The sequence below is a fragment of the Schistocerca piceifrons genome, chromosome X (genome assembly GCF_021461385.2).
Source record: "Schistocerca piceifrons isolate TAMUIC-IGC-003096 chromosome X, iqSchPice1.1, whole genome shotgun sequence".
In the NCBI taxonomy this organism is placed as follows: Eukaryota; Metazoa; Arthropoda; class Insecta; order Orthoptera; family Acrididae; genus Schistocerca; species Schistocerca piceifrons.
In genome coordinates this window covers 652,981,049-653,004,729 of record NC_060149.1, presented here as the reverse complement: position 1 = coordinate 653,004,729, position 23,681 = coordinate 652,981,049, and the positions used below count along the sequence as shown (strand labels likewise).

The 23,681-nt window shown below is 39.2% G+C and overlaps 1 protein-coding gene across 1 annotated transcript in view; it reads right to left on the bottom strand.

The window, feature by feature from the left end:
* Positions 1–23,681, bottom strand: part of LOC124721321 (proto-oncogene tyrosine-protein kinase ROS) — a 566,425-nt gene that overhangs the window by 213,452 nt on the left and 329,292 nt on the right. The window contains exons 3-4 of the mRNA XM_047246233.1: positions 15,923–15,982; positions 10,644–10,734 (exon numbers count right to left, since the gene is read on the bottom strand). Coding sequence (XP_047102189.1) covers positions 10,644–10,734; positions 15,923–15,982 — 151 coding nt within the window. The remainder of the gene's footprint in view (positions 1–10,643; positions 10,735–15,922; positions 15,983–23,681) is intronic.

Here is a 23,681-nt window from a genome sequence, read left to right as displayed (position 1 = left end):
TGCTGAAAAATGGTGCAAAGTTTGTATGGACAGAGGAATTTCAGGATGTGTTTGAGGAACTACAGAGGAATTCCATGATGCATTTGTGGAACTGAATCTTGCAATGCATACAATCACACTTTAGGGTCCTAGGTGAAGAGTTTTATGGTGAGCAACATCCTCTGACTTTTGCATCAAGACATCTTAGTAGAGCCATGAAAACTATTTGGTTGCAGAGAAGGAAATGCTTAGTCTCATATACGGAATGATGTGTTTTTGATGTTACTTTTATGAGAAGAACTTTAAAGTAGTGACCGATCATGTTGCCCTAAAATGGCTGTTAGGGTCGTAAAACCTGTCCAGCAGACTAACAAGGTAGGCATTGAGACTCAGTGAGTTTGACTACACAGTGCTTCACAAGCTAGGAAAGAAACATGGAAATGTAGATGCATTATCCAAGAAGGTAGCAGTAGAGCAAGCACTGGGTCATGGCCTTGTTGAATGGTGAGCAGGGCAGAGTGCTGACAGTGACTGCAAGCTGTACAAGATGTAACCACAGTTCAAAATGTGTAACAGTCTGTTGTGTAAGGTAATTATGGTAGGATCACAGGTGGTGGTGCCGCCTAAGTTAAAGGGACAGTATGTAGGTAATTGTGTGCAGTGTGCACAGCATGTCGATTTGAGTCACAAATGAGTACCATTCCAGAGACTGCCAGAAGTGTCAAAGCAGTCTCAAATGATTGGGGGGGGGGGGGGGGGGGGTGGCATGTTAGGACCATTTAACTCAACTCCAGTGCAGAATCGTTTTGTGCTGATGTTAACAGATCACTTCTCTCACTACGCAGAGATGATTCTTATGCCGAACCAACAAGCAGTTGCAGTGACACAAGCAATCGTCAATAGGTGGAAACAAAAGTTTGGGGTACCAGAGATGATGATTACAGACCAAACTTCACATCAGATATGATGAAGGTATTATGTAACTTGTTACACACGAAGAAATTAAGAACTAGTCCGCTCCACCTAGAGTCAAATAGTTGGACAGAATAGGTGTACGAAACAATTGGAAGGATGTTAAATTACTATGTGAACTCATTCCATAACGATTAGGATATATATCTTTCATTAGTCATTGCTGCAGAAGTTTAAAGATCCACATCAGTACAGGGTTGTCTCCAAACATGGTGGTATATGGAGGGAAAGTGCTGTCACCATTTGATATGATTAAGGTGAAATAAGGCAAGGACGGAGAATCAATCTGTGGATTCGCAATAATAGTGAGAGAGGTGTGGAAGCAAGTAATGCAAACAGAAAGGCACTAGAGAAACAGGAGGATGTTGTGAAATGGAAAGGGAGCTTATTGCATTCTACAGTAGGGCAGTGGGGGATGTTATTGAGCCCTAACACACTGAAGGTCGAGACAAAGCAATCTGTCAAAAGGTACTTTGGACTCTCCCAAGTGATAGAAACTATATCAGCAGTCAACATAAGGCTGCAGTTGCCAACAAAGTTGACCTGTGACAGTTCTGAGGTGCTGTGGAGTTGGTCCTCTGAGTAGTCTCTGCAGAGCCAGAGAAAGAGGCAAAAAGCAAGAAGCAGAAGAGTACATGTGAAAGCATAGGCGAACCTGTTCAAGAAGCAACATATGCAATAATAGGAAATAGCAGTTTCTTTCTTTCTATTTTAGTTTTTGTGTGTGTGTGTGTGTGTGTGTGTGTGAGAGAGAGAGAGAGAGAGAGAGAATATTTAGGGTACTATGAGCTAGGTATCAATTTGTAATATATTAATGGTGAATGAATATGTTATGTAATGAAATGGAATACCTGCAGTCATCCTTTTGATGCTATTTTTATGTTGCTACACATTTAGGTGACTCAATACATCATCTTCAGGCCTTAACTGATGCTGAGGGGGTGAACTCCAGTCACATACACAATCCTATCAGTGGCCCACATCTATGAACTGGTTTCTGTAGGCTACTGTAACAGCAATCTTGTGTCTGCAACCGTCAGTTGCCAACTGATGTTTCTCCAGTCAGTTAGTAGTTGATGGATGCAGACACAAGATCTCTGTTACAGCACTCTATGGAAACCAGTTCATAGATGTTGGCCACTGCCAGGATTATGCATATGATTGGAGTTCACCCCCTCAGCATCAGTTAAGGCCTGAAGATGTTGTACTGACTCACTAAAACTGGTAGCTATATAATAAATAACATCAAAATGATGGCTGCAGGTGTTCCATTTTATTACGTAGGAGTACGGCCGAAGTCCCTCAAACGTCCAATCAGAAGGATGAACATACAAGAATATGTTATGTGTTAGAATAAGGGTTTATTTAGTTTTATTTTTATGCCAAGTACAGAATAGTCACCGCAGATTTACGAGGCGTGAGGCAAAATGATGATAGTCCCTGTCCTCGGGTTAGTGTACAGTGAGGGCGAGAATGGCAAAGATGCTAATTGTGATGGTACTGTACCTCTTCACCTGGAGCAGAGTAGGAGTGCTGCAGAACCAACATCTGGAAAGAGCAGTTCTGTTCACCAGTCAATAAGATGTGTTGATTACTAGCCACCAATGGATGCAAGGTCTAGTTTTTAATGCACAGGAATTATGGAATGAAGTGAGAAGGCTGGAGGAGGTGTTTTCTGGTTTTTGACGGGTGGTCAATGTGACAGTATGCAACATAACAGGGCAAACTTTCCATCCACTAACCATGGTGATATGAGATACTTGAACATCAAATAGTCGCGGCTATACTGGCCAAATAAACCACTACAGATAATCCCAAAGAAGAAGAAACTAACCTTCATGAACCAATACACTGAAACCAAACCTGATTCGTTGTTCCCTGAACCGGCTAATAGCTGCACAAGAGGGGTGAATTTCAACAGCACAGTTGATGCAGCATGTTAAACAATGTTGGGATGGGCAACAACGAGTAACTGTGACCTGGAGCATCTTAATACCTAGCACTGTAGTGGCTCTAACTCTGTTCTGCACAGCCTTCATCTATTTGAGGTGGAAAGCCACCCAGGAAACCGATCCATCAGTAAAACAAATTCTGGTAGGCTGGATCCCTAGAGCACAAAAGTGAATGAATGAGGAATATTGTAATGTAAATGTCAGAGGTAAATGTGTTTCTTAGTTTTTAAGAGAGTATGAGGTCACATAATGAGCCATGAACATTTGAAAAGAGAACTGCCAAGGGAACATGACTGACAGAGCGTGAGGAGTATAAAAGTGTAAAGCATCTTCCAGAGGAACTAATGAACTGTTAAGTGGGTAGTCATGAGCAACTAAGTAGTGTAAGAAGAACTATGGCAAATAAGGTTTGTAAGTTAAATTCAGACTCTGAGCTGTGTAAAATTAGCTGCCAGATATTTGTGTAACTGAAAATTGGGAGTGACATTTGATTTACTGTGTAGATCTATCTTAATGGAAATCTGAGGGGCCGGGTGTAGTGCCATGCCACTACTATTTTGAGGGCAAAATCTCTGAGAAGGTGCAATGGAATATTGCATTAGCCACCTGTAACTGCTAGGCTCATTTTTTGTAATGTGCCAGCACAGCAGTAATGCATGGCAGAGGCAAGAGGATTCCTCCATCATCAGGGTTTCAGTGGTGTTGCCACGTACATGACAAGAAATGGTGCATCGACAAAACAGGTAAGCTGCTATCTGGAATAAGCAGCTGTTGATTTTGTAACAAAGTCATTGGCAGCCCCGCAGTTTACTAGGACAAAGGGGCTCTGTCAAACGAGGAGGCGACATGGAGCCACCATCAGCAGCCATGGGTTCACGTCTCCATTGTAGTACCAGCTTCCTGCACTAAGTCCATCCTCTGGACTTGGTGCCACAGCATAGTGATTCTTCCCAGCTCACACCAGCATCAGCCAGAATCCTGCCCAGGAGGAGTGGGTTACACACCGGGCACAGCAGCTCCCTTCCGACAATATGGTTGGCATGTCACCTCACTGCACGCTTCAGCTGCTCATGTGCAATCATTCATTGTGGAGTTGGCTACTTCTGCAAGAGTCCTGTATGTCTCAAAGTGCCACTGGCATTGGGGCTGTGGCTCGTGGAAGAGGGGCATGTGCCTGAGTGCAGGCATCGGAACTCAATGCAGGAGCACATGTTTCAGCTAGCTGGCTCATCACTAGCAGCCACCTGGCCGGCTGCCAGCCCTCATTACATGAGACAATGGCGGTGTTGTCTACCCATTTCAGCACAGTGCTGATGTACAAATAGAAAATGAATTATTTATTTTGATAGCTGCTTATCTGTGGGACGTCATCACCCCGCCACCCAGCTGTTCAACCTTCTGACAATGTTGACATGCCACCATCCCGAGGATCAGCTATAATACCTTCACAATGGTCAAAATGCCTGTAATACTCAATCAACAAAACATATGTGTATCATCGCTAACATACAACAAACACTGCTAGAAAAACAAACATGGGGCAAAACTGAGCAGTACTGAACACAAGCCTGAGGGCAAAGAGTAAAGAGGGCATTTACAACAAGTACTGTAGGTTGATGGAACAAGTTGGTTCACACAGAAGACACAGAGTGCATATTGTTAATATTTTCAGTGCACTATAGACAGAGTCACATCAATTTGACCACGACCTATGTTCCACATCAATGTGCAATAACCACTCACAGATGGCATGTGGCAGCACTGGTAATGGAGGGTATATAAAGTGCATCGAGTGGATGCAGAAAACAGAGCAGTCATTGTTGTAACATGGAAATGGAGTGATCAGAAACAGCTAAGTCTGTAAACTGTTCACATGCCTCTGTGATTAAAGTACACCAAGCATGGCAAAATGGCACCATCCAAAACCGGCGCGTAGGCAGGTTTCATGGACCACAGGCCATGGATGACAGGGGTGAACGAGGCTTGCAGAGATGTGTACAGGCAAATAGACTTGCAACTGTTGAACAACTGATGTCCAGATGAACCAAGGGGCTTCTAACGTCTCCTGTCAATGGCCATTCAGCAATCATTGCTGCAAATGGGCCTCCACAGCAGGCACCTGGTTCACACACCCATGCTGGCCACTGTTCTTTGGCAACGAAGGCTACAGTTTGCATGGCAAAGCAGCAACTGGACATCCACTGAATGGTAACAGGTGGCCTTTCAGATGAATCACGTTTTATGCTCCATCAGACAGAGGGCCATTGGCATCTATGATGTGAAAAGTTTGAAACCAAAAACACTGCATGTGTTATGGTCTAGGGGATGAATTCCCTGGGTCACCTCAACATTCTGGAAGGCACAATGGATTAACACAATGGTGCATCTATCCTTGGGGACCATGTCCAACCATACACGCAGTTTGCTTGTCTTCAGCACAATGGCATCTACCAGCAGGACAATGCAACATGTCACACAGCTCATAGTGTACGTGTGTTGTTTGATGAGCACCAAAATGAGTTTACCATACTCCCCAGGCCATCACACTTGCCGAATTTAAACCCAATTGAGTATCTGTGGGATCACCTCAATCAGGCTGCACACATCAAGGATCCTCGACCAAGAAACATAGTACAGGCTGGCCATGGCACTGGAATCGGCGTAGCTTCACATCCCTGTCAGTACCTTCCAGAACCTCACTGGTTCTCTTCCCACATATCTAGTGGTTGTTCAGGCTTTTGACAGGTGGTCACACTAATGTGACTGGACAGTGCAGATAAAAAAATGGGGTAAGAAAAAAATGCAGTTACTGTGTAAGAAGCAACTGCAGACCATGGGTCTGTTATTATCAGTTACTCAGGAAATATACCTGAAAACATCCGAAATTTTGTCAGTGGGGCTCGGGTTCGCCCTATGTAATTTAGATTACACTTATATCTTATTAGATCTTAAGTTAATGTATTTTCTGCAGTTCTTAACCATGGTATATTTCTATCCAGCTGACCGGCTCAACAATTCATGAATTGAGTGAATCAAGGGACAGATATACCAAACTTATTTAATGGCAGTACAACACAGAAGCTGTCCAGGCAGACACTTGAACTTTAATAAGAGCATTGATTGGTTTATAAATAAAATAAATACAGATTTTGATCACTGAATGCTTCCCCTTCCCATTTTAAACACTATGTGTGCATTCTATGCCAGTTTTTGTAGTTGTTCTCCCTAATTTCTTATATCTAGCACCTGTGCAGTATATGCTGTTTTGGATTAGATTGGTTTATTTTGGCAGATTTTATTCACTTACATTTTCAGTGCCTTTTTTTCAACAGGGTGTTTTTAAAAAGTGTCTCATATTCTTACAGGAGATAGTAGTGATCAAAAGTAGGAAACAAATCCACAAAACATATGTCTGGAAACAAGTACTTTTTAAGATATGGGTCATTTTTCTTGCATCAAGAATAGTCAATAAGCAGAGGTGAAGGCTGTCTCTCTATAGATATTTACTGCTCATTTATTTTGGGTTGTGTTTGTCTCTCTACTTACTCATCTCACTGTAATGTTGTTGTCAGACAGCCATCCCATATGTATAATTTTGAAGTTGAGCTGACATCAGAACAAGATTATATAATCAATGGACTGTGAATAATGTAAACACTGATATGAAATCATCTTATTTCATATGGTAAATGGCAGATATCATAAGCTGCTACTGTTTAGTCAGTGGTGTTAACTGACACTTATGTATATGTACACGGAACAGTGTCCTCAACGCCATACTCCATCAGAAAAAATGTTCAGCAGGTTATTCAAATGATTTGCAGACAAAAGGATCATTCACAGCAACGAAAAGCAATTGCAAAAAGCCTTGCCCAATTTGTACGTGTGACATGAAAGAATTAGTGATCCAACAAGCAAAGATGAAACTGATAATATGTACTCAAAATATGAGCTGCCAAAGGCACAAACCATACATTTGCATTGTCAATTCTGCAACAGTTATTTTATCCACATCAACTACAGTGTGACCAAGTTCTTATACCAAAACCCCACTAAGTCAGATTACAGTTCTGCCAACAGACTGTACGATGAAACACTGAAGATGTACAGTTCACAGCTTGCATTTTATTTAAGGATGAGGCAGTATTCACATAAAATTGGATAATAAATTACTACATTAAACACATGCGAGCAGATGCAAAGCCTCGAGCAATTATAGAGGGAAGACAGTAGGTTCACTGAAGTATAATGTTCGGGCAGTAATTGTGGGTGACCTACTCATAGAACCATAAACTTTACCAGACAAATAGTTTCAGTGCAACAAATTACCTGCACTATTGGAGTATGTTATCTCTGCAGAAAGACAACTGATGTGATTTATGGACAAAGGGGCTTAATCCACTTCTCTACATGTAATATGACAGTGCCCAACACAAACATTGCATTAGTGATAGACTGATCAAAAAAGTCCAGTCAAATGGCAATCCCATTCACCTGGCCTTAATACTTTAGATTTCTGACCACGGAATAATTTAATGCAGTGGTGTATTCCACATGCATTGACAATGCACACATTGCACAGGGGTGTATATGACACATATGTGCACATCTCAGGTGGCAATCAGGTGTATCTATGTGAGTTTGTGATTCTTTGAGGAAGAGCATTAAGGATGTGTGAGATTATCAACCACACTGAACATGTCCTGTGCAATATGAGACACATTTTTAAACACTATGTTGAAAAGTAATTTCACTTTGTCGCAGAAGTACTCACTTTAAATCGAGATAAGTTATAATATTTACGCTTACTGCAATGGACATGGTGAACTTAATAGAACTGAAAAACAAAAGTAATGACAAGAACTAAAAATATGATACAAGGAAGAAGGGAATTTCACTGAAAAATGCCATAACTGGAACAATTTTAGTAGCTATGATAATATACAAGGTCAAAGGCAATGAATCTTGAATTTTAATATTAGCAGTTCCTATATCAAAACCAAAAAGTAATATATGAGACAGAAAAATGATACAACTTTTTAGAAACTGATGTGTTGCCAAATGGATGTACGTGACCTTTTAAATGTTTTAACAATAATTTTTTTCATAAAGAATGCTTAATAATTATATAAGGGGCATTCAAATGAAACCCAGTGATTAGTGTAAAGTAATGGTAATGATTTTATTAACTGAAAAATATAGTTATACACAATATACATACTCAAAAACAGCCACCAAAACTGTTTGCACATTTATCGCACTGCGACACTAGCTGGTCAATTCCATCCATGAAGAAGCTAGTAGGCTGCTGTTGGATCCAGGCCTGGACCCGGTCACACACTTTGTTTTCCACTGCGAACCCATGTCCGCGAACAGCTTGTTTTAGAGGTCCAAACGCATGAAAGTCACAAAGTGAAGGGTCGGGAATGTACGATGGATATTCCAGCATTTCCCACTGAAACTGTTGCAATGTCGTCTTCATCACATTGGCCATGTGTGGGTGGGCATTATCATGCAGGATGATAATGCCATTGGACAACATGCCTTGGCTTTTCAATTTGATGGCTTGTCTAAGGTTCTGTAAAGTGGACTGATAACACTGGGCATTGATGGAGGTTCCCTGTTCCAGGAACTTGACAAGCAGTGGGACCCTTGGGGTTAAAAAAGAAGGACATCATGACCTCACCAGAACAGGTGAGCATGGCCTTTGATTTCTTTGGAGGTGGTGAAGCCACACGTTTCCACTGCTTGCTCTGATGCTTGCTTTCCAGTTCAAAATGGTGACACCATGTTTCGTTGCGTGTGACAATACATGACAGAAAGCCATATTCCTCCTCATGATAATGTTGCAGATGACTCAACAACAGCGCCATTCAAGTAGTATGCTATTCGGTGGTCAGTTGGTGGTGAACCCACTGCATACAGATTTTTCAAAAGTTCAAGTGTTGGAGCATTATGGTGTGGGTGGTGCCCAAGTTAATACCCAGTAGCCAACGGATCTTGTCCATGGTGATTCTGCACTTGTCCAAGACTAAAGAATTCACTTTCGCAACCATTTCTGGTGTGATGACACGGTGAGCCCGTCCAGGACGAGTATTGTCTTCCAGTGACACGCGCCCCTCAAGGAATCATTTGCACCATTCCACAACACTTGAACGACTCAGACTGTACTCACCATACACAACCTTCATCCGTTGGTATATTTCAGAGCCTCTACCTCCCTTCGCCACCAGAAATCGAATCACTCCTCGTTCTTGCTTACTTGCCTGCAGGTTCGGTAGTGGATGATAACTTGTGTGACCACCTTCTCTTCGGCATGAAACCACACTGGTAACATCAAACAGTGTGCATGCGTCAGTCTCTCTACCAATAGATGATGTCACCATACCCGCAGTTACATGGTGCCACCTTACGTGTAAGGCAAATGTAAACACACTGACCAGCGTTCATTTGAATGAACCTCATAATTCTCACACTACCAGTTTCGGCAACTAATTGGCATCTTCAGATGTGATTAATCCATTAACAGCTTCAGCATGATAAAAAATCCAACTATTCACTCTGAAAATCATGAGGTAGTATTAAATATGTCAATAAATCAACATCATGTCATCACATATTTAAGAGTCTTTGAATATGTGACGACATGGTATATAACTCACTGACATATTTTATATGACAATGTTCAAAGAGCATAACTGGAATTTTTATATATGTATCATGATGAAGCTTTCAGTGGATTAATCACATCTGATAACGGCAACCAACTGCCAAAATGCCAAAACCAGTAATGTAAACATTATAATTATTAAGTGATCCTGATATAACACATTATTATGTAAATATTATAACTAATGGAAGTATACCAATCAGTTACAACATTATGACCATAAAACTACTAAGGTAACTCACTATTTGCACAAAAACAGTTGCAATTATTTGGGATTTGGGTTCCAACAGTTTTTAGCACATGGCTACAGGTAACTACTACCAGGTGACCAAGCACATACCACCAATTCATATGTATTATGAGAATGTCATTTGTAAGCTTTGAACTGGCATTCAATAACTGTTTAGCAGTATTTATAGGCAGCGCATAATGTGTCAGGATATCACCGCACTCATCAGGCCACACTTGCCTAATTCCAGCGTTATACTACAAGCAACCATTTTGTTTGAAACTCCAATGGTTGGTGAGGAAGACGTTAGCAGTAATACTGACATGGTACAAAATTTTCATGGTGGCATCTATAACAAACACATGTCCAAGGCAAACATATCTACATGGTCCTATAGCATAATGATCTCACTACTGGCTTGCATCCAAGTCACTGTGCGTGTTCTGAGTGTGTATTCTCCCCGGAGATGGAATACCCCTGCCACAAACACTGGAGGAAACTAATAGGAGGCTCCAATCATATGATGAAGCAACTTTTATATTTGTTCCATGGTCCAGTCATGATTTTCCGCACCTTCTGTAATTGGAACTTATGATTTTATGGGTCATTAATAAAAAAAAGGAAATAGAAAAAGAGCTCATACACTACCAGATTTTGAAAATTTATTGATGTGGGTAGAATAACACAGATTGCAATAAAAACAGTAACTTTATTTATAAAAAGCATTATGCTGATCAGTGAAATGAAAAATATAAGGAAAAAGGTTACTGGTGCATGGTTCATGATAAGCACTTTACTGTTAAATTAATTCAGGAAATAATTGCCTCATAACAGCACTTACCTTTTAATAACTGAAAATAGCGACTAAGCGCATCATTGCAACCAATGAAACAGTAAAGCTGCTTTGGCGGCAACAAGGTCTGAGTGCCATTCTACAACAAAGAATAGTGTGACACAATTAATTTCATTTGCATAAGTTTTGAAAATTAGTATTACCAATATCATACAATTGGGAGGACTAAAGGTGCAGTCAAACATGCACAGGAAACTTTATCAACATGAACGACATTACTGGTGTACGTGGAAGTATACTCAATGTTGACAGAGAAATTACGAAATGAGTCATTGGTCACTTGGAATCACTTCGACAAGCAAAGCTAACAGTCTGACAGTTTTTGGAAGAATCAAATACAATACTTCAATATAATTTGTGGATGATAGTTTAATGAATGCTCTTTCACACCATTAAATAAAAACAGCTCAGAAAGGTGATTTTCAGTTATAATGAAATTATATTCCTCTATAACTTCAAAATGAATGAAAAATAATCATTTCATTTCAAACTCTACAATCAGGAAGTGACTTTTTTAATCTGCTACAGCAGAAGTAGAGCAGATTACAAGAAGTAAAATAGCAATCTCAAAATTGGATTTATGTACATTAGTGTCTCACAGTCTAGTACTAGAAAATAAATGAAAATTTACATAGTTGTGTCATTAACTATCATGCCAAGGGTCTCAGTCTTGCCCTTTATGACACCCATAAGTCTTTCCAAAAAATATTTATCTGCTGAGTCAAGGCGTCATTCTGTGGCAACAGTTCAACAAGTTTCCTATTCATTATTCAACTTCAGGTGAGGTGTTGGGTTTATGTCAAGTTTGTGTCTTTACAGATGCTGGATGCTGGTTCCTCCTCCTTGTCTGCAGTGACTGGGCCAACCATGTACCTCTGGAAGGGGTTTCACAGACGGTGGTGGTGGGGATCTGCAGATAGATGATAGTTTGATAAATGCTATTTCACTCCATGAAATAAAAACAGCCCAGAAATGGGATTTTCAGTATTAATGAAATTATCTTCCTCTATAAATTCAAAATGAATGAAAAATAATCATTTCATTTGAAACTCTACAATCAGAAAGTGTCTTTTTTTAACCTGCTACCAGCAGAAGTAGAGCAGATTACCCCCCCGGTGTGTTGTAGGGTCCTGGCATCGCATCCTGGTGCTGCCTGTCCATTCCATCCACTGTCTTTGCTGCTTTCACACTGGAGCACTCTTGATGTATTCTTTCTAGCACTATATACCATGCAGAGTGCAGATGGAAACCACTATCATGGTTGACAAGATCATCATAGATCTGTATCACCACTGCCTCATTTGATGATCGAGTGACAGAAATCATTCGTCCAGCACAACGCCACTGTCTGTTCAAAATCAAACATATGACCTTCATTGAGGCTGTGCTCTGCCACTGCAGATTTGCCCATTTGTCCAAGGTGCATTCTGGGCAGCACTGCGAAATACACCATTGCTTCTGGCCAATATACTGCTTGTCACATCCACAGCTAATTCTGGAGACTAATGCTGGTGTCTGTAGTCCTAGTTTGTCTTCAAATGGCTCTGAGCACTATGGGACTCAACTGCTGAGGTCATTAGTCCCCTAGAACTTAGAACTAGTTAAACCTAACTAACCTAAGGACATCACAAACATCCATGCCCGAGGCAGGATTCGAACCTGCGACCGTAGCAGTCTTGCGGTTCCAGACTGCAGCGCCTTTAACCGCACGGGCACTTCGGCCGGCTAGTTTGTCTTCCATTGGGCCAAGCATATTTTTGAGTTTAGCCAATTAGTGGAAAATGGTTTTAATACTGTTCTTCTCCAATAGCCTGGCAATCTATGGCGTGGGCAGGCTAACATACGGAAGGAATTCAGGCAATTTATGTCTTCTTCTGTATCATCTTCTTTCTTCTTCTCACTTGGTTGGAGAGTGTGTCTTACCTGTGCTTCCAAGTAGCTGTTCTTGTGAAGATTTCCCTCAGATGCTGAAACTTGGTGGGTAGACTCTCCTTGTCACATATGTCTCATGCTCTGAGCATCAGGGTGGCGAGCATAGATTTGCACTATGCTGGATGGTGGCAGTTACTGGCATTTAGGTACAGGTTTATGTGTGTCTTTTTTTCTATAGACAGAATGTCCCAGTGTGCCATCAGTTTTATTCATTATCAGCATAGTCCGCAGCTCGTGGTCTTGCGGTAGCATTCTCGTTTCCTGCGGATGGGGTCCCGGGTTTGATTCCCGGCGGGGTCAGGGATTTTCTCTGCCTCGTTGTGACTGGGTGTTGTGTGTCCTTCATCATCATTTCATCATCATTAGCTCGCAAGTCGCCAAAGTGGCGTCAGCTAAAAAGGACTTGCAATATGGCGGCCTCACTTCCCCGCATGGGGCCTCCCGGCCAACAATGCCATACAATCATTTCATTTCATTATCGGCATATAGAGAAAATGCAGGCATCTATTTTCTTCTACCTCCATGGTGAATTATATATTAAGGAGGTCAAGAAATTGCTGTAGGTTTTCTTATCCATGTGGCCACAGCAGGAATGTGTCATTCACATATCGGCAAAATGTCTTTGGCTTCAGACACACTATTCTGATAACCATTCCATCAAAGTGTTCCATGTACAGGATTTTGATGCCTGGCGCAAGATGGATCCCATAGTGACTCCAACTAACTGCTGCTAGAACTTTCCAGCACACTGGAAGTTTGTGGTAGTGAATGCATGGCAGAACAGTTCCACAGTGTCTTCATCAAAGTGGCTCCCTATTAATGCCACGGAATCCTTTAGCAGTACTCGTATGAAGAGAGACGTGATGTCAAAACTGACCAGGAGATTATCCTTGTCCAGATGTATCCCCAAATGTACCTTTACAAACCCAGCTGAGTTTCTGACATGATGTGTGCAGTGACCCCCAAGAGGATTTAGTAACTGCACCAGGTGTTTAGCTATTTCATACGTTGGTGAATTTATCATGTCCACACTGGTCATAGAGGAACTTCCTTCTTGCGTTATTTTGGGACACCATATATCCACGGTGGTATAAGTGCTCTAGGGTACAGTCTTCAGAGCATACCTTTGTCCATGCCTGAGTTGTTTTGGAGTGAGATGGTGTTCCTATTCACGGTTGGTGTATGATCCTTATGTACTGGTTTGTAAGCTGGATCTTGTAACAGCATCTCAATCTTATGCCGGTAATTGACTGATCATAGCGGCACAATTGCACTGCCTTTGTCAGCTTCCTATGACAACTGTGCTTAATAAACAGCTTCTTACTTATGGAGGCATTAGATTCTGGGCTGTTAATAGGAGGCCCAGTGGAGTCTGCATGAGTGCAAGACAGTTAATCATAGAGACCAGCTCAGGTTTCTATAGTGTGGAGAAACCACATCAGATAGATGAGTGACATAACACTAAAGTGAATACGTGATTATAGTGAAACACTCAAGGAGACAGGACGATTAGATTTATATGATTTAGATTCAGGTACTTGTCAAAAGTACTTGATCCTGAACAGGTGTTGGTGATGTGAGGTCAGTACATTCCTGTGGAAAATTTTAATACCACCTCTTCATCAGCACTGATTGCACAGTGAAGGCAATATTATCTGGCAAGCTCAGTAAGTAAAGATATCATGGAACAGTGCTTAAATTCCACAGAGGATCACCATACTATAACATAAAACGCATGTGTCTAAAGCACTGATTTTAAATTTGGATGCTGGAACTGTATTGCCAGTGATCTGCAAATCATATCATCTTCATCTATTGGCTATTAAAAGGTGCAATAATTGAAATATTCATGTGAATTTACATTTTTGTGCCTGTTTATTTAATGTGAAATCCTGATGAGTGTGAAAGATACACACTGATTCTTTTTCTGTACATGCAAAAGATATGAAAAAAGTTGAAATTCATAAATGGATAAGTGAATTTAATGGAGAAAACATTATGAGAGGCGGAATGGTACAAAAATGGGTTAGAACATTTAAAGATGCCCATTATATGATGAAGTGTGAAGTGGCTGACCATCTGTCATAACTGAATTTTTGGTAGTGGAAGTTTATGCAAAGGTTCAATAAAACACATACTCCATCATTTCATCCTTACGTACCAAGTTTCCTTAACTTTCAAGAAGTGTTTTTTATGAAAGTCTTACAGAGCACTGAAAATACCAGAAACTGTGATCACAAGGGGTACTTAAAAAGCTGACAGTAGTGAACAAAACCAATTGAGCGTCCAGTGCTTCCAATTTCCATGAACGGTACCCTAAGACACGTGTAGCTCATGTTGCACCAGAATCGACAAATCAATACAAGGCATGAAGGAATTGAACACCATCAAAGAAAGTGAAGTCCAAGCAGACAATTTCAAGCAAAAAAAAAGTAGGGTGAATTGCTTTTGTACCAAATACAAAATTTTGATTTTTGGTAACAGACATAGCAGTAATAAAGCCCAAGGTGCAGGTTATTTAAAAAAATTGATCGATCAGTTGTGAGTTTGCACAGGTTAATATGTAGCATAGACCACAATCTAGGTTAGGTGGGAAAGTGACAGTTTGGTGGTTGGTTGGTGAGTGGAATGAACATGAACAGAAAGTCTTAGTTGTGCTGACAGACTAATCTATAGTGTAGCCCAAGTCTACAATTGGTTGGAAGGTGACAATTTTATTTGCAGGGAGTAAACAGATTTTTGTTCTGCAGAGAACAGAGATCTGTTTCCACAACAGTAGTATCTACTCATAAAATCTACTGAAAGGACTGTTAAATAGAAAGTTAAAATGCCACGAGTTATATTATGTATACACCTCCTTAGTTCACAACTGCAAACTCATTCAGAAGTGAGGCTAAAGGACCACCTTCATAAAATTTTAAAAACTCCACTCTAACATATTTGTTTTCAGGAATACTAGTAATCTTTTTTCTGTGTTTCTGCTATTCATCAACCGAAGTTGTTGAGGTTACAAATTCTGATGGAAAAAATTTGCACAACCAATACTTGTTTGGAAGTCGTAACAGACATAGTGTCCTAAAGTTCATAATCATCAATGTGTGTGCGAATATAATGGATTAAATTTCAAACCTCTACACAGGATCTTGCAGGTCCCTGAGAATGGGACTAAAGATTCAGGTTTGGACCACTGACTAAGTATATTCAGCAATCACTGATTGTTTTCATCTAGTATTAAGACAAATAGTTTAAATGCTGACATATAAATAGTTATGTGCTTTTATTATTCTTACTTACATAGGTCAGATTCTTAAGCCAAGAATTTATGTGTTACTCACACAAATGGTCTGACAGGATGATTCGAGAGCCTGTTGCCATGATGAGCATCCTCTTGAACACTGAAAGATACAAGATTAACTTCACTAAATTCCTGAAGCATTCTGAAAGCCATACTGCGTGTCCTCTAAAATTCAATACACATATAGCATATAATCTGTCCATAACACTGGTTATAAACACTAAAATACATTACTAATAGCTTTTTTAGCTTACTGGTCATCACACATTGCACACAAGTTTAATAGGAAATACATATCATTGTGTCATATGCGACACTGTTAGAACTGAAATGAGCAAGAAGCAATCAGTGTGTTACTAAATAAGATTATGTGCTGGAACATAAATACGAAACTCTACTAAAGCAAAACAAGAGTGTGAATTTAATTTGCAAAATAAGTGTATAATACAGAGCATTACAGTGTCCACCGCATTTTTGAGACTACTACCGGTACTGTAGAAGATGGGCTATGTACGAAATGCATCAAAACAGTGAAAACTGGTTTTACTTGTAATCAATGCAGTTAAAAGGACCATTTTCATTGCTGAAAAGTGGATCCTTCAGTAAGGAAGGACAAAAAACAGGCACTGGACTGGATGAGTAGCATGTGCACTTCAGCAGTTATTCCCAAGAAAGTGAAGCTAAAAGTGTTCACTCATCACAGCAGAAGAGCAGTTTACCAAAGAAAATGCTCAAGCAATCAGAACAAGTAAGTCTCATCCCTCCACCCTAAAATTTAGGAGTCAAAAAATCTGCCAGCATAGACAAAATAATACACAGCAACACATCCAGCAAAGTTCTATTTTTTCTGTGTTTGCTAAGGTCGAACCTGGTGCTACATTTAATTCTGAGATAAAAAATTTAACCATAGAAACAAACAAACTGAACAAAGATGACTGTATTTTGATCATAAGAGGCGCAAGTTACATATACAGAAATGAAGGCAAATCAGCACTGCAAAGTAACAAAATGTTATTGCCACAATTGTACCACACCAATGTTTTCAAAACTAGCATATCAGTATGGTACGACCTCTCAGAGTGGCCTTGTGAGAAGATTCAGCTATGTACACTTAGTAGATATCTGCAAACTTAATGGGGATAAACACACACTGCACACACTTCACATGAACATGAAAGGCATATTAAGGTTAGTGGAAAAAATAAATTGTCTCTGGGCCCTATTCAGCAAGAGGAAGGAACCAATTGCCATATGTTATAATCATGAGGCTTTTTAGAGAAAAGAAACATTACAGCAGTGTTTCATCATCAACAACTACAATGAATGATAAAGACATCTGCAACTACATATTTCTCTGTTTTAAAAGAAAATAATGTAGAGCTTGGACCAACAAGTAGACTAAGTGATCCTGATAATTCTAATGTAGACTTATTAACAACAGCTTTCTATGAAAAAAAGACTAATGTTCCTTCATGTAAATGTACAGTCCTTAAAAAATAAACTGCTGGAACTAAAATAGTGGCCAGAAAAGTTCAACTGCAGCATTCTTATGACAAATGAAAACTGGTTACCAGATACAGAATTAGAGTTAAGTGTATCAAATGGTTGTGAATTAGTTACAGGTTACTGCAGAGCAAATGTGAAACATGGTGGCATGTCTAACTAAATTAACAAAACACTAAAGATAAATTATGAAATTAAGGATGTACTTTGTATATAATCTAACTTTGAAGTTGCAGCAGCACTGTTGCCAAGACTGGAAATTACAGCAGTGTCTGTACAGCGCCCTCCCAATCATTATGAAGATTTGTTTATAGAAAGTGTTCAGAAACTTATAGTCTTATTTTTCATGTATAAAACTTGCAGAGTTTTAATATTTGGTGACATTAATATAGACATAGGTTCAGTAGTAGAACTGTGGCAATTTACTCAATATATTAAGGTCAGTACTATATAAATGACTAGCTCACCAGACTGATTGCAAGTTTGGATAACATTATCTGTAATTTTCACATGAGCAGATATCAGTTTAATACAATCAAACTAAGTATTTCTGACCATGAAGGGCTGTGGATTAGAATTCATCTGGATCATAAAACAGATACGTGTCATGAAAGAATCATCAGGTCTACAGATTAGCACATCCTGAACAAACTGAAACTGAGATTAAAATTAATAGACTGGAATGGACTATTTACACATGATATGGATGCTAGTGAGACAATAAAAAGATTTTTTTGATTGGTAACTGAAATCTTTGAAGAAATATGTCCTAGACGTTATAAGAAACATTACAAGCTTAATCCCCATTCCAAACCAGGAAGTTTAAAACAATGATACAAATCACGACTAAATAATTTAAGAATCTTGATGCTTTTGTATTGTGATAGATCACAGCACAGTAAAGCAGGTAAGAATCAACACAAGATCATAAAAAGCACTACAGATCTGCAATCAAGACAGAAAAATGCAACGCCAATGACAGACATATTCTTAACTCATCAAATAAATGTAAAGCACATGGACAGTCGTCAAGACTGAAATCAATTATGAAAAGAAAGATTACAGTATCCCAGTTCCTCCTGATGCACTAAGTAAATACTTTGTCAATCCTGTATCAGAAATCAACATCAATGATGATGTGAGCAATGCAGAAGCACTACATCAGCCATTACCCACTACAGCAACTGAACGTTTTGAATGGAGTCACTTAACTTGCCAACATGTCAGTGAAGCAATAGCTAAATACAGTAATTCCCAAACAGAGAATCAATACGGCTTTTCTAATTTTATTACTAAACAAATACAAAAAAGATAATGCTGTTAACAAAAATAATAAACAAAATATTAACAGTGAGAGTGTATCCATCGTGTGGTAACTGCCGATCCATTTCACTAGTACCAATTATTTATAAATAACAGAGCACTCTATACCTTAGCAGATAAAACAATATTTTGAATATAATAACATAATCCATCCTGCACAGTATGGCTTTACATCTACCCTCTACCATGAAAGCAGCTGACAGGATCATAACAAAACTATATGACTGCTTTGAGAATCAGTCAATAAGTTGTGCAACACGATTGGATTTGAGGAAATCCTAAGGAAATGCAATCCGAAAACAAAGGAAGTAGGTTGCAGTACGCTTGTTCGCCCACTGCTTGAATACTGCTCAGCAGTGTGGGATCCGTACCAGATAGGGTTGATAGAAGAGATAGAGAAGATCCAATGGAGAGCAGCGCGCTTCGTTACAGGATCATTTAGTAATCGCGAAAGCGTTACGGAGATGATAGATAAACTCCAGTGGAAGACTCTGCAGGAGAGACGCTCAGTAGCTCGGTGCGGGCTTTTATTGAAGTTTCGAGAACATACCTTCACCGAAGAGTCAAGCAGTATATTGCTCCCTCCTACGTATATCTCGCGAAGAGACCATGAGGATAAAACCAGAGAGATTAGAGCCCACACAGAGGCATACCGACAGTCCTTCTTTCCACGAACAATACGAGACTGGAATAGAAGGGAGAACCGATAGAGGTACTGAAGGTACCCTCCGCCACACACCGTCAGGTGGCTTGCGGAATATGGACGTAGATGTAGATGTAGATTCCACACTATCCTGAAAAGAAAGCTACAGTGCTAGGAGTAGGGAAGAAAGGAAGCCCTTCTCCTATTGCAGTCATACCAGTGCAATAGAAAATAGTTAGCGTGTGTAAATAACCAAAAATCAGATCCTTCAACTGTTAAAAAAGGAGTGTCACAGAGCTCCATCCTTGGGCCCTTTCTGTTCATTACATACATAAATGACATGTTGTACTGTTTGCAGATGACACCACATTAATTGGTCAGAATACCAACATGGAAGAGTTACAAATGAATGTAGCAATAGGAATAGATAGGTGAACTTCCTGGTTTCAAGCTAATGCATTACACATATATAGCAGCAAAACAGAAAACATTGTATTTAATCTGAATGACTCGAATAATAAAAATAAATCAGTGAAATTTCTTGGATTCCATATTGATCAAAGTCTAAGCTGTGATAAGTTATGCTCCAGACTCGCAAAAGTGATTTATCTGCTACACAAGCTGAGAGGCTGTGTAACTGAAGCTCTGCTGCTGTATGCATACTTTGCTTTCCTCAGTTCCTATCTGATATATGGAATTTTTCAATAATGAGACTCACCTAGATTTAAGAGTGTATTTAAATGGTTAAGAAAGGCCATCAGATGCATTGTGGGACTCACACCATGAGACTTGTGTAGACACCACTTCAAGGAAACAAATATTATGACAGTACCTAGCTCATATATTTTATATATTTATAGTTGCCTAGTACACACCAAAGAAAATCTGAATAATTTTGACCTTCAGATGCCAATACACCATCATAACACTAGACATAGACATACAACTGACAAGCCACATGCTCGACTAGCAAAAATCTACAACAGCTATAAATATCTTAGTCTCACATATTTTAACACACTAGGTAAAAATGCCCACTCAGTGTCCCTGAATGAATTTAAAAGTGCAATAACAAAGTGGGTAAGAAGTAAAGCCTTCTATACGGTGAAGGAATTTGAAGAACGTACATAGATGACTTGGAGTTTTGAAGTGGGAGTAGGCCTATACAAAATTACAAATTGTAAAATTTTACGAAGCTACCAGTGTGGTATGTTGAGTCACTATGCCATAAGGCAATACAGAGATAAAGTTTGTGATGATTATAATTACTTACAGATTACATAGATACAAATATATTAGTGTGATACGCTGACTCATTATTGCATAAGTTAGTTCAATGCAAAAACAGTGTACTTTTCTAAAGTAGTTGCTATTTAAAAGCCTTGTTGTAACATAATTAGGTAAGGATTCAAGTAAAATCGCTGTAATGTTGTAACTATAAGTGTATATAAATTGCACATGACAAGACCAATCACATGTAAACATGTTCAAAGGTCAATAAATATTCTGGTCTATACCAACCACGCAATTATTAATATACTAGTCAGACCGGGCACAGAAGTTACACAAGCAATGGAGATATAAGAAAGGAAAATTTCGGTGTGAAATGGAATTGATAAAAACCATTTCAGTGCAATTTCAATTTGTAAAACGTAAACACAACTATGTTTTTTATTTTTTTCCAGAGGCAAAATCAAGGGAGGTAAGACACATTATGACAAGAATGGGGAAAAGCTTGGACACAGTCTTCGTTGAGAAACCATCACGTAAATCTGATTAAGTGATGGACAATAATATGAAAAACTTAACGTACGATAAATAAACCAAAATTTTCGTTTAGGCTAATTAAGTTTGGATGCAGCTGGATATCTGAGTCTTAAGAAACATTATCAGGAAATTCGTCAAATAAATTCACATGGACCTTATAAATACATAGAGTCTGTGATATACTAACAGTCTCTATAATAGACTGCAGTAGTGACACGAAGTGGGCACTCTCAAGGGAACTATTTTACAACCTCCCTAATTATCTCAATGACACTGAACCAAATGCGGAAAAAAAGCTCTACAAATAGGCTGATGCGCAGGATAGAAATTCACATACAGAATTGTTGAGGGTTATAGCTTATTACAGTACTGAAATAAGGCATGGGCTTAGGATGTAAGAGAAAATAATTTTATTACGAAGCTACCGGCATATAATTTATAAAACTGATTATCGCCAGTCATTACTCAGAAACTGGAACGAAATGTGAAAATATTTCATCTGCAGTGGATTTCTGTTGCTATTTGTACGGGATGTAATGTCACGTCCTACAATATTTTGTTAAACGGTTAAAGAACAACGAAGGCTAGCCCCTCTCCTTCTCCCCTAGCATCTGGAATGCGATGATAAACAATCTTTCGCTGTGAGATCCTTAGTCTACGTTATGTGTGCTGGTGATAATTTAGCTGAGTTTAGACAAAGCCAACGAATGTGAATCTGAAATAACTGCTCGTGATAACAGACTGATCTGTAGCGTAGCCTGATGTCTAGGCCTACAGTCGCGCCGTGTTTAATGGGCTTTTCGTTATTAAAGCTAAAACTGCTAGATAAATTTTGACATCCTATAATAGATAATGTACCGTACAACTCTTATAATAGATAATGTACCGTACAACTCTTCACCAAGAAATTTGAAACATACAATTTGCCATATCGGTAGATAAAATGCGTAAAATGAAAGAGGGCTCCATTACGTAACTTTTACCAAATAAATAAATAAAATATACATTTCAGCTTCCTTGACAATTCATCTCAATTACTTTACTGTTATACAGAGCAACTTACAAACTCTCGCTCTTTGTTATTAGCCTAATTTTATCAACACAGGACACACTTTTACAGAAAAGAAAGGTCGTAAGTCGTATATTGCGGTATCTCTCTATCACGGTTCACGCCAGTATACATGTCATACGTCAACCACTTCAACAATATGTCGACAATCATGATGCTATGTTGAGTATGCGAACATGGTTGACAGGTTTTTTCTTTCTTCTGCAGCCACCTGATGAACAAAAAATAGCCGAAATATTGCCACATTTCTATTGATGAAACCAGCCAAAATATTGCCCTTTTTAGAACGGTTAATTTAAGCCAGGTTCACACATGAAACAAAAGTGTCGCCACAACTAATGGCATACTGTAGTTGCATATGTGGGCTCCAGTTTATAGTGGCGCTACTTACGAGACGTAACTTCTGTGAACAAAAGTGTCACCACAACTAGTGGCATACTCCAGTTCCAACTGTGAACTCCCACTAGTTAGTGGCGCAACTTCAGAGACGCAACATCTGTCAAGCCACAAAAAATTCAGCGTGGTTGTACTTTGTTACGCTACTTTCCTTCCACCACTGATGCCTGGTGGCTGTATTTCGAAACAGGAGCGTCCTGTCGCAGTTATAGTGGGAATAATTGCTGCTGTACTCCACTCATTTTAATTGTGTTTTCATTTTACTACCGAAAAAAGTGAAAGCAGACGTCGGCAGGTACACTCTCGCAGCTTCTGGAACAACAAGAACAAAATTGTTTGATTTTCTGCAGCAATATATATATATATATATATATATATATATATATATATATATATATATATATGTGTGTGTGTGTGTGTGTGTGTGTGTGTGTGTGTGTGTGTGTGTAAATTGTGGATTATATGCGACTGTGATGTGGCAGCTATTAAACAAGAAATTTGTTATTCAAAACGCCTACACCAACGAATACATTGGAAGAGTGGTGTGTCTGCAGATGACATTTACATGCAAGCTGTTGGTTAGTTTAGCATATAAGACAGCATTTTCGTCTCCAAGAGTTATTTCTTTTAAAAAAATATTTGTGACTCTTGATTTATCCCTGTGCGAAATCTATTTTCAGATCCAACATCTGGGTTTCGTCTACCTTTTATTTAACCCGTGTCACATCTCTTGTGCCATAACCTGTACTATAACACAGATACACGCCTATGTGATTAGAATTGACGCCATACTGAAAGCTCTGCACCTACATTGAATTCGTGGCATCCTGTGTGAACGCTAGCTCAAGGTGTCACTGCAAAAAGCCACAATCTGTGGTGTCACGTAAGTTGCACATGTGAACTCAGCTTTAATTGTCCTAATTCCAGACTAAACAGTCAAGTGACTTGACAGCAACAATCCTGAAAACGGGAATAGAATAGAAGAGAAACTTTATTGTCACATAACATGTCATATACAGTCAGATGATTGGGACGTAGGTGGCTCGTCAGTTTAAAGCTACTTCTAATTGTAAGTATACAGAATAATTACAGGTATTT